Genomic DNA, 16845 nt, shown 5'->3' with positions numbered 1-16845 from the left:
TTGAATATCAAATGTTACATAACATATACGTGACATTAAAAATATAAATACGTATTAATTTAGACCAAATTCACAAATAAAAGAAATCAACCTATTTAAACGAGAAAAAGAAAAAAAAGAATTCACTCCAATTGCGAGCCATAGTCGCCATGTTTGCTTTTGCTTCATTGTTCTTGTGTGCATTTGCTCAAAACAACCTCAATTTGCTTTCCTAATCTCTCTTTCTCGAAGCAAACCTACTCGAAGGAGAGCATATGATGGTTATTTAGAGGGAACGTGCGCGAGGGAGATGAAGCAAAAGTAAACATGCATGTAGGAAAATTAGAGGCGTAGTTATGATTAGTAATTATGATTTTTTTAAAAAAAATTTATGAAGTAATCTATCTATATATTTTTTAATATCACATCAAATATCATTTAAATTTAACAAAATACTCAACTAACACTTAAATTAATAAAAAATTATTGCATATGAATTTGATAAGAATATTCTAATTTAACAGTGTCATCTTTTAGTAAAATTAGAAACTAAATAAATTTTTTTTATTAAAATAAGTAGAGATTAATTTGACCAAAATTTGAAGTATTAAGTAATTTAAAGAAAAGTAAACAATATACGGACGAAATTATTATTTTAGTTGAATAAAACTAATAGATTCACTATTACTTTGCGCGAAATATTAATTTAATAACATTAATATGATTAATATATTTTAAATTTTTACTTAAAAACAAAATATATCAATAAATCATAAAATGTTTGAGAATTCATCATTGCTTACGGACCAAAGAATCATTTTTCTCTTTTACCATCGCATCTTCATGATTGCATGGCAGGCTCTCACAACGAAAAGCCAACATAAAAGAAAAAGAAGAATATATATATATATGTATATACACACACACATATATATAGGTGGGGAAAAAGAAAAAATGAATAGCATCCCCGTCAAAACAGTCAAAAGACTCCACTCAAATCCTTTATCTTTCGCAGCACTAATTGAGTGCTGCATTCTAAAAACATCCCTTAATCATTTACATATTCATTCTTTCTATCTTTCTCCTCTTAATTCCTTGTCTTTCTTACCATTCCATCTCGTTTCATCATATACCAGTACACCCACATATATATATATATATATACCCACACACCCACATATACATATATACATACAGAGTTCCCGCAGTGTATCATGGTATCAATAATTTAAACAGGAGGAGGAAGGATCAGAGCTGGCGGCGCCGGTGAAGAAAAGTTGCACTGCTTTGGTGTGCTCTTGCTATGTCTCCTCAAGAAATATTAACGGCAGAGATAATCAAGAAATCGTCAGTAGAAACGTCAAGATCAAGCAGTCTTGTGGAGAAAACAAAGATTATTTGGGTAATCAGTGCAATGGCGACGGAGATGACGGTAACGGCAACGGCAATGATTCTAATGGGTTCCACTGTCACGTTGAAAGCCCCCCCATCAACCTCAAGAGTAATCTGAAGAAGAAAAGTAGTGGTAAGTTGCAGGAGAATGAAGTCAAGAGTCGTAGGGCAGGAGAAAGAAGAAAAGTAAGCTGGTCAGATGCCCACGGCAAAGACATTGCTCATGTACACGAGTTCGAACACAGGTTTTCTCAAAAAAAGAAAAAAATATCAATTTTTTTTTTAATGAATTATATTGGAATTTCTGTTATAAGGAATTAAAAAATATTAATTAACATAAAATGAATTTCTGTTTCACGGTGAAAACAGTGTGTCAGAAGATGGAGAACTTGGAGTAGCTGTAAGCAGCAATTCTTGCATTTGCAGTATCCAATGAAATTGAGAACATCTCTAGAGGTAATATTATTTTTATTATTATCTAAAATTTTGGTTTTCTAAATCTATATATATTTATAATTGTGTTTAATGATGAGGGAATATAATAACCGGTTCTGAAATCTGGTTCATAATTAATTTTAAAAATTAAAATTAATATATAAAAATATAATTTTTAAATTTTTATTTAATTAAAAAATTAAAAAAAATGAGTAAAAATTTGAGTTCGAGAGATATTTTTTTTAAAAAAAAATTGAAAACTGATGGTCAAAACGTAATTTAAAAAAAATATATCACGTGAGACCGCTCAGTCAGCAGTCTCGACAAACCGGAATGTGTCGCGTGGCAAGGCATGTTGACTCGGTGTCACGTGGGAGGCCACGCTGGTAATCTGCGTGCTTACAATCGAACAGTCCGGATTCGTTCCCGCACGCGTGGACGATCCAGATCCGTTCCATCCTCATGCGCGATCGGATAGTCGCGATTAAATGCGATGAGCGGTCTAAATTCATTCTCTATTTTAAATGCGATCGTATGGTCCAGAACAAATCGCGATGAACGATCCAGATTCATTTCTTCTTTAAACGTGATCGAACGGTCAAGATCAAATGCGATGAACGGTTCAGATTAAAAAAAAGACGGGTGTAAATATCTCACTTCACACCGAACCCTAACCCTAGCTGCTAGCCTCTCGCCAGAGAAGAAGAACCAATCGCCTAATAAGGGAGTCGACCACCGCTCGCCGCCGTGCCGGAGCTACCTCCGACCGCCAAAAAAAGTAAGAAAAATTTCGTTCACTCGAAATTTTATTTTGAACACTCCCATGGCCAAATCGGAGCAAAAACACCGGCGGATGAGCCGAAAATCGTGGGTAAAGTTTAGTAGTGCTGCCGTAAAAAAAAATCAAAAACTGCCTCCGATGAGGCCCTTCTTAATTCCCGTTTTGTGCGATTTTTCTACCATTGTATTTACCATTCTGTTATCTACAAGTTGATCGAAGAAAAACGTCCAACCGCGAAGGTGAACCGGCAGAGCCGCCGCATCGAAAAACTCTGCCGTTGTTAACTTCTTTTTTTTTTTTACTTTTTTCGACCAATCGAGATCCCTCAACGTGTTTTTTGTATGGATGAGAATAAAATCGGTCAAAATCGATCAAAACTGGCCAAAAACGGCCAGTCCGAGGTAAATTACCACCACAGGTGGCAGTGTCGTCGCCGGAGCACGGCGGTGTCACTGTGCCAGAATTCTGAAATTGGCCAGAAAAGATTTTTAACGCAGATTTCTGAATTTTGGGAGTATTTTTAGATACTTAAAACGTGTTTTAATCTCCGAATAAAAATTCAAGGGACTTAGGGACCGCTAGTAGGCGCATATGAAAGTTTAGTATTTCGAACACCGATTCGGGTAAAAATCTCTCACCTTATTTTCTGTTATGGAATTGAAGTTTAATTATAAATAATACGGCGTTTTGCATAATTTAAAAAACTTCGATAATTAATTATAGGTTACTAATTGAGGCATACCTAGTTATTTATCACTATTTATCCTGTTTTAATTAATTGATTGATTTTACAGTTTTAAATGCATAATAATACGCTGGAGTTGGTAAGATAATTCAGTTGTGTTTCCTTAATGCATGCATTGCTTATTTTGCATGATTTACAGTTAAATTGTGAAATTAGAAATTAAATGTAAATCGGGAATTGCTTGATTAGGTGAATAAATGAATGGTAGTCTCACTGGATATCCTGAGAGATGTTGGAGAGACCGGGTACATAGGGAACCATGCCATGAACGTTATCTCATACCAGATGGGGTATAGAGAATTGATATTTTGGCGCTCATACCAGACGGGGTATGAGGACAACCTGTTTCATCCTTATACCGAACGGGGTATTGAGAGATGGTATTTTTAGTGTTCACACCGGACGGGGTATGAGGACGGCCGGTTAGTTGACAATGTTGAATTAAAGTTCACGTGTAGTAGGAACATCCCTATGGATCCCATGAATACCAATAAGCAGATAAAAAAAAAAGTTGTTATTCTAATTAATTGAATATGAGATTATGATGTTGTTTGTATTATTACTCATATATGTTGGTTTTGAAAATCTCGTTACGGTAAGTATGCAATAAATGATTTTATTTATAATAAACGAATTTACTTAAATTAAGAGCTCCATTAGTTGTTTTTATGATTTTTACCAACTTTCATTTCTGTATCGGTGAGTAGTGTGATATTTTTACTGGGCTTATGTAACTCACTCTTTCATTAACCATTTCAGATCAAGATGGCAATATCCAGATCCAGATCTCGATCCACAAGAGGGTTGCGAATAGAATGCCCAGTTATTTACTTTCTATTTATTTCTTTGATTTTTCGTTTATTTGTTTAGAATGGTCATTCTCGTAACCCTATTGTATATTCTAAATTATTGTGTAAGGAATGTAAACCATAACTTTATTATTTCGCTTCCGTATTCAATTTATAAGTTATTTCCTTTTAAGTTTCGGACCGTTACAGGAGATTTAAGAACTATATATTTATATAATAAATAATAAAAGTATTGGCAAAATAGTTTTTAGAAAATACAAGATAGAAAAAGAAAAGATTTTAAATTCTTTTAGTTATATTATTATTTTCACGAACACCAACTTACAAGTTTATAAAATGAAATAATCAAAATTTTAAAAGTTATTATAGGAATATTGGGTTTGTTTGCTTGAGAGTAGAGCAAGCATGAGTGCAATTATGAAGTTGAAGAAATGCTATTGCAAAAGCCAAAAATCGTGTTGAAACTTTCTTTTACTTGTTTATCAGGATTCTCTTAATCACTAATCATTACACGCGATCTTAAATCCGTGAATGCAATCAGTTAAAAAATCACTTTAGTTTTTTATATATATATATGTAATTGCCCTCCCAGGAGCAGAATAAGACTTTTTGAGTATATATAACCTGCAAGTTAATCCTACTTTTTAGGTGAATCAAAATTTAAAAATAAAAATCACCTAATTTTGATTGAAGCACATGAACCAACAAGAAAGAAGTTAGTTAACACCCACAAGAAAGCCAATGTATAACCTAAATGGTTGTAAGAATCACAAATGTTTCTTTTTTCTCTCTTTCTGCACCCCCCCACAATGAATATACCACATTTCATTTACTTCAATCTAGAAGCATATGCCCCCAAACAATACTATTTTACTTTTCCTCAACAACTTTCATTTGGCTCTTGAAACCACTATTTTCCCTAGCTATCTGCTATAACACTTGCTTGCTCGTGCGAAGTAAAACAACATGTCATTGGCTCTGACCTCTCCCTTTCTTTGATTTGTTCTTCTCCTGCATCTTCTTTTTCTTTGCTTCTGCACTTACCCATGTGTAGTGCGGGGGAATTGCAAATGGATCTTGGATATTTTCTATCCTACTACTGCAACCACCGGTAGATGAGCTGGGCCGGCTGTATGGGGTTTTTATCCACTGAAACCAGGATGAACTAGAGGACGGTGTTATTGCTGGGCTATCCCTGCCTGCAGGTGTTGGACTTGAAGGTGGCGTTGAGAATTCATCCACTGGCTGCAATTCTTCAAACTTTGTAAATGTTACCAGCACTCTTATGGTAGGAACCACTGGGATAGCAACCTGCATGTAACTAAGCTCTCTGAGCAACACGTTTCAAAAGTTTCCTTAATGGACAGAGAGGAAAGGAAGCAGGGAGAATGAACAAGAGGAAAACATAAATGATAGATTAGTATGATGTATCTTTACAGTCCTATGATATCTTACTAGCCAGAAATAAGCATTCACATGTGTATAAATATAAGGAGAATGGAGTATTGGGTCACGTGATACACATGCTGGGATAGACTCATAGAACTACTTTCTTTCATTTCAGATCAGCTACACAGTTAGATTCCTTGGTAAACAACGTAGGCATACAATAAGAATTGCAGAACTTTAAAGATGATTTTTCAATTACTGTATCAAATTCCATCAATGAGAACCATCAGTAAGTTTGTCTTGTCAAAAAAGAGATAAGGTAAAAATGGAATTAAAAAATTTAGGTGTGTTATATCTACTTGACTATTATTGTTGTCAAGAATTGCTACCGAACAAGTATAGCTGCATACTTCTCCATTACAGGCAAAGGAAAACAAATATGCAAGAACACAGCAAGATAGGAGTACTTCAAATTTCCAAGAAAAAAGATTTTTCAAGTATCTAAAAAAGACAAAAAGAAGTGGCCAATTAAACATAATTATTTAAATTTTCCTCCCTGAGTAACCAGAACATATGAGACTTACTGAAAGTACAAAATTTAGATGCACAGATTGTTTGTCATTACCAACTACCTTCACAGGATCTTGACCAGAAATGCCTGGCCAGACTCAAAACAGAAATCCTTACTATATGAAGCATCTGAGAAAGGAACGCTGCTCCAGGAATTCCAATTAATATTACAAAATCGCTGTAGGTACACGTTACCTAACATTCTTGTACATGTATATCTAATAACCCGCAAACACGAGTTGTCCATTTCGGCCCAGTCTGACCCACAGAGATTGCACCTCTAGTGGTTAAAATAAAACCCTTCAATGTAAAGGCAGCAACTTTCACCACTTTGGTGTAAGATCTAGTAAATTTTTGTGACTCCAATCTCTTATAAATACAACTGGGGCTCATTGCTGATCAACTTTCCCAGTGCAATACCCATGACCTCATAGGCGTTAAAACTTATGATGCTATGCTTACTAACTCAGATCTCAAGCTAAACAATAACTTAATGTAAGTTTCAGAAGCACTTCATGTTCTCAGATCTCTGCTGTTCATCTTAAATAACGAACTATGCACTTATCGCATAAAAGCAAATAGAATAGTTGCTATATTCAGACTAAGTAGTGCTCCATGAAAATATAACATCTGATCATTATCAAATAATTAGGCTATTAGGCATAAAATCCTACAGTTCTCAAGCCTAAGGATGGCAGAGACAATTGTGGATGTCATTAACTCAGTACAAACAGGTTTCATGCGTAAAATATCCACTAAGCAGGAAAAAGGAGAGCAGACCTGAATAACCTGCCCATGGGGTTTGTGGGGAACTTGAGTGGGCTTATGGTTTGGATTAGTAGAGGAAAAGTTTGAGGGTATCATAAGGACTTTTAAAAGAAAATTTGAGCACCATAGAAGAATATATCTCCAGAAATTGGTAACATTAAGAAATAAAATAGTCAGGCATAGCAAATAGTTCAGAGACACAGTGAAATTTCAACCAGAAAAGAAATAAAAAAGGAGGCACAATGTCTAAACTAACAAAAATAACTGAAAGGAATTCATATTCAGAGCCTAATGATCCATGAAGAATATGTGAGTAGTATATAGACAATTAAGTATTGGATTTCATACTCCAAAAGCAAATTAATGGCCCAAAAGTGATTTGATTTTCAGTAAATGACCTAAAGTATTCTTATAATGGTTAATTAGGTATAGTTAATAATTTACTTGGTAACGAGATAACTTTGAATTGCAGATTCATGATTAACCAACCCATCTTAACCAGATTAAAACAATTTTTTTAAAAATAAAACCAGATTAAAACAAAGTGTAAAATGTACAGCTATGTATTATTTTAAAGTAAATTTGAAATCGTAACATAGTGTAAAAGGTACCATATTTGTCCATACATATATCCATAGATCAATCTAATGCGAGGACCAAACAGAATATTAGTTCTAAAGGGTATAGGAGAGTCAGGGCACCTATAAACTAACATATTGCATAGAAATTTGATTGGCTGGAACCAAGATGAGCGCCTTCTGGTAACATTATTCATACCTGTTTATTCCGATTCAAAGCACTCTGAATTTGAAACCTACACAAATCCAGCTCAATCCAGTTGACAGCATCTTACAACTAGACAACAACACCATAGAAATTAAACTCAATCCATTTTCAGGGGGCTAGTCCACCTAACAACCCCAGTGATCTTACCATAACTCTGATTTCTCAAACTACTAGATGCTAGTTCCAATTATAAACTCTATCAAAAAAGGAAGAAGAATATACAAATAGAACAAGATGGGAAAAAAAGAAGCACCAAGAATGCATGCTAAGATTCTACTTAACATTCTAGTTCAACACCAGAAGAAAATGTTTCAACACTATTTTATTATACAATGTAATCACACTGTTTCCCTTCCAAGATGGACAACATAGTGAAATCACCAAGCATGGTGCTATAGAGAGGATCCTCTTCATCGGTGTTGGGTTTTGTGGCTGGAGACATAATGCTTGAAATTTTTAACCATCGGGTTAATCCCACATGAGCTGTTTGGGACAAAATGATTTGTACGGCCTCTTTGTGGGTCATGGCATATGGACTTTATAAGGGATTTGTCACCATTTATTAGCAAACTGGAAGGTTGTCTTGATATTGAAAATTTCTACCTTTTTTTCTCTTTTGGTTTCTTTCTTGACGTTGTTTCTTTTTGCAAAAGGTTACTTTATCCTCATTCTAAGTATTCCCTTTCTGTCTAATAATATCTTCTTGAAGGAAAATATTATGAAATATGACCCCATCCTAGCATGAACCAAAAAATAATCCAACAGCTAGAAGCAGGGACCCATATGTACATTAGGAGCTCAAATTTTCAGAAACACAATTCTTGACCCACACAATACTCGTAAAATAAGTTTCCAGAGCATTTCACGACAAAAACAAATATCTAAAAAGTTTAAGTATCTCTTGATTTTATCTAGTCCAAGAACTAAGATCCTAAGAAACAAATATCTAAAATTTTAAATCTATCTAGACTCATTTTGTCCAAAAACTCAGACCATAAGCCATATTGCTTACATGGCCTTGTTGATATGCACCCCAAAACATGTTTAGATGACCACTGAAAGTTTAATGTTGAACATATAAGTGCCCATAAAGGGTGGTACAAATCTAAAGGTCATACACAACATAACACGGCAGTATTTCTTGTGATGAATAGAGAGGGAGGAGACAAACATGAAAATACTGTCGAATTAAGCGAAAAAAAAGTAGGATCTTAGAAAGAGATACACTAACAGAAACCCAATTTAATCCAAAAAAGTGTGGTAATTCAGAATCACATATAATACTTAAAAAGAACAATATGATGAAAAGTTTCAACTACGATACACTAGATGAGCAACATACCTTGACAGGAAAGGTTCCCACTGGAAGCTTTGATGTGAGCAGCTCTCTCAACCGGCGAATTGCCTTGACCTTGTTGGCAAGAATGTCAAGCAAAGGCAGGAGTTCTTCAGTTTGTAAGGGGAAGTCTTGGGAAAGCCAAAGAACAGGCCTCAATCCTTTCTTATACTCACTCTCGCGACTTCCGTCCTTCCGTCTATTTCCACCATCAGAACTTGTAGAGGAAGACATTCTGGAATCTCTTCCTCTCCTATGCTCCTCTCTCACAATAACCTCAACAGAATGTCTTCCAGGCTTTGGCTGACTTCCAGATGGGGAGTCCCCAAGAAGATCACTCACCTTATCATCTACACAGAGAGAAGTTCTAGGTGGTGAAATCTTCTTCTGCACTTCAGGCTTCGTGTCCCGTTTCCTCCATCCACCAAACCATCCTTTCTTTTCTTGTTTAGCTTCCCCATTTCTGCAACCATTCACATCCTCAATAGGAATCTCCCTCTGCTCATAAAAACTATGGCGATGCCCAACAACACTATTGGCATTCTCATTATTCAATTCTGATGAATCCAATTTGAGAGCAACTTCCAGCTGCCTTCTTTCATCTTCTGTCAAGATGTCATCAAGTTCCTCACTCTCTGCTTCATTTTCATTGCAAGACGAGAAGAACTCATCATCAGTCATAGCCCCAGGAACTTTCCTAGATTTAATGCTAACAACCACATTGTGCATGTCATAGACCTTAGCCTTCCACTGACCCACCATTTCTGTCTTATCCTGACGCCTCCATGTCAACTGTGGCAAAAGAACAGCCTGAGTGACATCTATCCCAGGCCTGAAAATATTAATCTGAGACATTGCCGCCACTTCTTGTTGAACCTCTTCTTCGGATGCTTGAGAACCAGCACCATCCAAAGCATTCATAATCTCTTTATCCTTGTGTGATATCATGCAAAGGGAGCCAGGAGGGACCTGTCCATCCTCAGACCCATCACCAAGGAAAAGAATACTCTGATCAGAACGCTGAATCCTAAATCCATCAAATCCAGCCAAAGTCATGTCTGCCCTCAGATTTGCACCCCTCTTCCAAATCTTATAGGTGTCTGAAGGAGCAATCCTAGAAATGAAGGGTATGACAGAACTCTCAAAGTGGAAAGTAATTTCCATATAGAAGTCTCTCATCCTTCGCATAGTCCCCACCAAACGAGGCAACCTTCTACACCATTTTGCCCATGCCAATGGCTGATAATGCCTGACTATAGTCATGGCAATCTTCTCTTCTCTGTTGCAAATAGCCTCCTGCAGAGCACTCCATCCCTGCTCGTTTTGCAAACTCCAATCCGCACCAGCAGCCATAAGCATTTCAGTTGCAGTTTCATCTCCGAGCTTGACGGCCAAATGAAGAGGCGTATCACGATTAGGAACATCACGCCTATCAATCATAGCTGAAATTGCATCGGCCTTCTCCTCCTCAGCCATTGAAATTGCTTCAGTGCGGACCTCGGCCGGGTTACACAGACGAGGAAGACCAGCTAGCATCCTCCTGAGACCGGCATAATCTCTGGTAACAATGGCCCTGTGCACAGGGCTGTGGGCATACTTGGAAACATCAATCCCCGCCATGCCTCAGGAGTTAGTGTGTGTACGTGTAATATAGGCAGGTGAGATCACCCCCAGACTAATACGAACAATCAAAAACCCAATTCAATCATCCAATATCCAAAATCAACTAAATACCATTAATGATTACTGCTCCAATCCAAATCCCAGGGACCCCCCCTAAAGTAAAAAAGAAAACTCTCTTCATTGATCAAATGATGGCGAATATGAGAGCAATTGCGCGCAATCTTTACCAGAAATGGGACACAGTCAATTCAACTGGCCACCGATATGGCAGAAGAAAACAACACCAAGAAAGAGACAATCGTAGCTATGCCTATCTGATATGAAAAGAAAGGAATTAAGAGAGTAGGACCGAGGAAAAGGTCCTGGAAGCCAAGAAACCTCACCTTCTCCCCCTCCTTCTCCTTTCTTTTCCCCAGCTTCTATGAATCCCCACAAGTAACCAAGATTTTACAAGGAAAAGAAAATAGAGCACGGTACCTCTCTCTCTCTCCAAACTCTCTGTCTCTCTCTCTCTCCAAACTACTCTTCAAATAGAAAGAAGGAACAAGAGATCCTTGTGATCCAATCCAGATCAGACAAACCCATGAACATGCATGTGGGTTTGCGAAACAAAACTTAAAAATTAAAACCCAAGAATAAGAAATGAAAAGTCCAGCAAGGGAATCTGTTAAAATGAAGGGAGGGAATCAAGAAAGTCAGAGGTAGAGAGGAAAGCAACAAAACCCCACCTTCCAAGCAAGGTAAACAGCGAAGGGGGGAGGAGGGAACTGCTTCTGCCAAAAAGCAATAACACAAAAGAGAAGAATCAAAGTAAATGGGTGTTAGAACAAGTAGCAGTTTGACATGTCTCCGTCCTAAGTTTAGAGAGTTGAAGAAAGAAGGGAGAAAGGAGGAAATATGTAGGAAAAAAAAAAAACCCAAATCAAATGAAATAGAAAAAAAAAAAAAAAAAGTAAAGGCTAGCGTAATTATCTCTCTGCGAATCTGACTGAAGCTAAGGTTTGTTTTCGAGATAGGAAAAAAAAAAATTCCTTCTTGAATTACTGTTTTATTTGGTCTTTTTACGTATATCTTTTCTTCCTGTGGTTTGAACAGATAAGGTTGAAAGGCATACAAAACAGAGAGAGAGAGAGAAGAAATTGAAGTGAGAGATCAGAGACGGTCCAAAATGGGAAGGTAGCCATGTGAGGCAAGAAAGGGGGGAACTTGCTTTCCAATTTCCCTAATTAATTAAATTTAATTTGAAATTAAACGTGGTTAATTAATTCAGAAACGGACAACATAAGCATGGTTAATTCATATTTAATTACGAAAATTGATTGGCTGACCGGCTGCTACAGTTTTCAAATATGGGGCACGAGGCCTGGCCCTCTAGCCAACCACCTCAAGAATCCAACCCGATTCGTTTTAATTTGTCGGTTTTGGATTGAGCCTCAGCCACTCGCTTTTTGTCTTATTATCCTCACTTTTTTTTTTATCATCATCTTAAAAGTCACTTTTGCTTTAGGCTCAACATTTTAAATTAGACTTTTGTTTGCCGTATGATTAATATATAATATTTAATTTTTCATAAGAATAATAATAAATCAGTATTTGAAAAATTAAAATAAAAATATGGCATTAAAGAGGCTTCTAAATTATATCCTTCTTTTGTTATTATTAATAACTAGATATTTTAAGTAAATACAAATTTAGGAAATAATATCCCAGTGCTTAGTGGAAATTGTTTTTGCTAAGTGGGTTATTTAAGTACCATAATTAATATTTGATATATTTTTTTTTATTAGATATTGAGTTTAATTGACTAAATCTATAAATATTAGACTAATTGAACCTCAAAAAATTGGTTAATTAAGAGGTTGAAATTGGGAGGAATCCTCACAAGATAGCCGGGCATCTGGGTAATCAATTACACAATTTTGTTCCACTTTTCCCATACCTAATTGGCTAAGCCTACCTGAAATGATGTTATTCCCTCTTTTATATATATATATAAATATATATGTGTATCTTTTTTTAAAATAAATCATATAATTAATCACTAATCATTCTGCAAATGTAGGAAGTCAGAAAATCAGGTGGCTCCGAAAAAAACATTCATTCATGTAGCATACTGTCTCCCGTAGCCAATATAAGAGCAACCTAATTATAAGTTCTAAGAATATCTCCAGATGCAAATAAAATATGACGTAAAATTAATCATAAAATGTTTTTAACTAATAGATTTATTTTAGAGTTATGCACTAATAAATTAGACAATTAAAAATAAATAATTATTGAATCGCACTTTAGTAATGTAATGACTAGAAACAAAAAATATATATATATATAAAAGTAGGAAACGACGCCGTTTTAAAGAGGAAAAAAACGACGTCGTTTTGGGATGAAGGAAAACGACATCGTTTTAAGTAAGCTAGTAGGGGATAAAGGGAGGTCAGGAAAGGGAGAAAAGGGAAGAAAAAAAAGAGAAAAGGAGGGAAAGAAGAGAGCGGAGAAGAAGAAGGGAAGGAAAGTTCCAGAAGGAGAGAGGAGAGGGTCGGAACGGAGGGGAGCGAGAAGGGAGAGGGAAAGAGACCGTGGACGGACGACGATACCGGCAGAAGGAAGGAAGATGGAAACGGGAGGTACGGTGAAAATTTCAGTTGCTTTGGTGTGGTGTGAGTTGTGATTTTTTTTGCAGGTTGTGGAGTCCGTAGTTGGTGTGACGGAGCTGAGAGGTGGAGGTAGGCGGTAGAGTGTGGGATTATTCCGCACGTTCGCAGAGGAGGCCGGGGGAAGCGAAAGTATGGCGATGTTTGGGGCGTACGGGGAACCGTGGGGGAAAATGGAGGTTGTGCGTGTAGTACAGAGGGAGGACCAGTGGGAGGAAGAGTGAGTGAGAAATTTAGTGAGTGCGGGGGTGGGAAAAACCCGAGATGACAGAAAGAGGTGTGTGCGTGGGTGGAGGCGCGGAGGGAGTCGCGAGCAGAAGGCGACGTATTCAGTGAGCGTACAGTGGGAGGGGTGAGTGTACGGATTGAGACGGTGCGAGTCGAGAGGTTTTTTAACCACCCTAGGGAAGCATAAGTATAGAGGAAGCGGGAGGAGGCATAAGGATAGGGGAAGTGGAGCGTGAGGGCGGTGGGTGAGAGAAGAGTACTGGATGGTACGATGGAGAGGACTAGGATATAGAAACCAGGGATTGATGGGGTTCAGATGAGGGAAGAGGTGTAATATAACAGTAGGGGGAGGTAAGTTAGAGGGGGGGGGGGGGGGAGGGGGGGCGGAGAGTGTAGTTGCTTGGAATTAGAATGGCGCAAGGGTAGATGGTAGCGTGTGGTTTAGGATGGGAGATTAGGAGCACGTCGGTGAGATGTAGTGTGAGTCGCCGATGTTGGTGACGTGAGATGATGATACTTGTGTGTGTGCGTGGCCTATTAAGGTCGAGAGGTGGAGGAGAGAGTATGAGTCACCGGTGTTGGTGACGTGAGGTGATGATACCTGTGTGTGTGTGTGGCCTAATAAGGTCGAGAGGTGGAGGAGAGAGTATGAGTCGCCGATGTTGGTGACGTAAGGTGATAATACTTGTGTGTGTGCGTGGCCTAACGAGGTCAAGAGTTAGAAGAGTGAGTATGAGTCGCCGATGTTGGTGACGTGAGATGATGGTACTTGTGTGTGTGTGTGGCCTATTTAGGTCGAGAGGTGGAGGAGTGAATGTGGGTTGCCAATATTGGTGACGTGAAATGAAGGTACTTGTGTGTGTGTGTGGCCTCATGAGGTCGAGCGATGGAGGAGAGAGTATGAGTCGCCGAGGTTGGTGACGTGAGCTAATGGATTGTTGTTGTGTGTGTGCTATTGATTGCCGAATTGTTCCTTTGGGGTAGGATCTTGATGGCTAGTTGTAGGGGGTGTTATAATTTGTTTTGGGTTGGGTAGGATAACTGCATATAGACATTTCTGAATTTCTTGTCACTGCATACTACACCTACAACTTGATTTTTATCGTATTGAGTTATGTGAACTCACTTCTCATCATTTACAGATGGAGTAAGAACAGAGCCGGGATCCGAGCTGCTGGTAACGGAGCCCAGTCTGTAGTGCCATAGGGCACAAGTTTTATTCGTGGCATAAAGTAGTTTGTAAAAGGTGTCTTAGTATGGGTATTGAATTTCTGGAAATGTATGATAATGTGTTGCCATGTGATGTAGAGGTGGAGGTGTATGTACAATTGATTTGGAATAATGAACTATGGACAAGTTTCTCTTATGCGTAATTTGAATGATATGGGATTTGCGTGTCGAGTCGTAGGAGTGCTTTATCTTATGCCATTAGGAGAAAGAAAAAAAAACGGGGTGTTACAAGTAATATATTTGTAAACCATTATATTATGGTTGCTACTTGTGACTCAAATAATTTAAATATACTTATCTCTACATACAAATTTTTATTATATATTGTTAAACCGATAACTAACTTATAAAATAAAATATTATATATATATATGTATATATGTATCCATCTAATCTACTCATTAGGTCCCACCGATGCATCAGTATTGAATTTAAAAATACCCTATGATAGCAAAAACCACACTCCTTTAATACTATTCTACTCAACTTGATCATCTATCGTTATATTATAATTTTGGAATTAAGATAGATGGATCAACCAATACTCTTTATGTACATACTGATTTAGAGTTCATCGGATTATCCATACAAGATTCATAAACTATACTTGTTTTTACACGAGTAAAAAAAATAACTAATAACTATTTATCAAAAGAAGAATGATTAAAAAAGGTACATTACGATAAAATCGTATTATGTATAGTTTTTGAATAATCATATTTTATAAACGTATTTTTCCTGTTTTCTTCCCCTTTCCGCGTATGAAAGTAAATATAATTTTTTATTAAAAATATAAATATAAATTAAATATAGAGACACATTAATTATTATATAAGACATAAACTCTAAACAAGAATATATGGAATACAACCAAAGTGAAATATTCAAACTTTTTAAAAGAAAACGATCTGTTACCTGTAGCTTAAGTAATGTATATAAATAAAGTAACTCTTCACCTAACAAAATGAATAGATGATATTATTAAGTGAAGAACTTGACAAATTCCATTAAAGATGTTGGAATCGTGACGTAGTATATATGTTTGATCTCCGGTACCAGTAACAGGGAAGCTATATATACACACACACACACACACATATATATATATATATATATTAGCTAATATACATTTATAAAAATTGTATACATGGTCCCTTTCAATTAGCTTCTTCTACCTATACAAGTCAAAGTATTAATTCAATATGCATGTATAAGGAAAGAATACAATATCATATACGTAAAAGAATATACAATTTGAATATTTATAAAAATAAATTAAATTACTCAGAGAGAAATAACATCAAGAATTTTGTAATTCATTAATCTAGTAATTTCTTAATTCCTCTTTGTTTATAAAATTTCTTCATCCTTATGAATCGATTCGATTATTTATTAGTATTAATATCATAAATTAAAAAATAATAATTAACAAGCTTTCAAACTACTAGAATTATGATAATATTAAAGCTCGAGATAAGTTATTTATTTATTTACTATTATTATTATTTTATTTTTTTGCTGATCTACTTTTTGCCCAGATTACCCATGGAGATAACATTAACAACACGACGCCGTTTTCTGTCCCTTGTAAAATGGTCACATCAGCTCTGTTTCCGCGGGGTTGCTAAAAACTCGCATCGATTATGTCAAAATGGTAAGTAAAAGTTAAAAATCAATGCTGGATGTTACTCGCCATTTTTATTAAGTGTAATAATAATTCCTTTTCGGGAGTGCTTAAAACTATTATTATAATAATTATAAATGATAATATTTATTCCTCACTGTGTTACTTTTTATGTTTGCTCTACATTTATTTCTACTCATTTTTTTTATGTTTTTCTAAAAGAAAACTGTGTTAATTTACTTTGACTTTTTGGCAGAAAAAAATATTTTTATGTTATAAGGACTGAGTCTTAATTTTATTATATATATATATATATATGCATGCATATCTATAATTTATATTTATAAATACAATATTATTATTGATATAAGTCGCCGATCATATAATATAAAATAATAATCTATTAACATTGTCTTTCAAAAAAAAAAATTAATAGTGAACCATAATAAAATTAATCATTATTTTGAATATATATCACATTGATTGTAATAATAAAACT

At 36.0% G+C, this 16845-nt stretch overlaps 1 protein-coding gene and 1 long non-coding RNA gene across 2 annotated transcripts; one reads left to right on the top strand and one right to left on the bottom strand.

Annotated features, from left to right (window-relative positions):
• The first annotated feature begins 931 nt into the window (after positions 1-931).
• LOC110814002 (uncharacterized) lies at positions 932-4313 on the top strand. The gene is made up of 3 exons (XR_002539601.2): positions 932-1616; positions 1741-1827; positions 4092-4313. It is a non-coding gene; the product is annotated as an uncharacterized LOC110814002 (long non-coding RNA).
• Positions 4314-4857: 544 nt separating this feature from the next.
• LOC110813926 (uncharacterized) lies at positions 4858-10757 on the bottom strand. The gene is made up of 2 exons (XM_022041208.2): positions 8997-10757; positions 4858-5452 (listed from the first exon to the last, which is right to left on the bottom strand). Exons 1-2 carry the CDS (start codon positions 10608-10610, stop codon positions 5111-5113), a joined length of 1956 nt encoding a protein of 651 aa, XP_021896900.1. The 5' UTR covers positions 10611-10757; the 3' UTR covers positions 4858-5110.
• Between the last annotated feature and the right edge of the window lie 6088 nt (positions 10758-16845).

The sequence above is a fragment of the Carica papaya genome, chromosome 3 (assembly GCF_054855325.1).
Source record: "Carica papaya isolate Zhongbai chromosome 3, ASM5485532v1, whole genome shotgun sequence".
NCBI classification, from domain to species: Eukaryota; Viridiplantae; Streptophyta; class Magnoliopsida; order Brassicales; family Caricaceae; genus Carica; species Carica papaya.
This window is presented reverse-complemented; position numbering and strand designations above follow the sequence as displayed.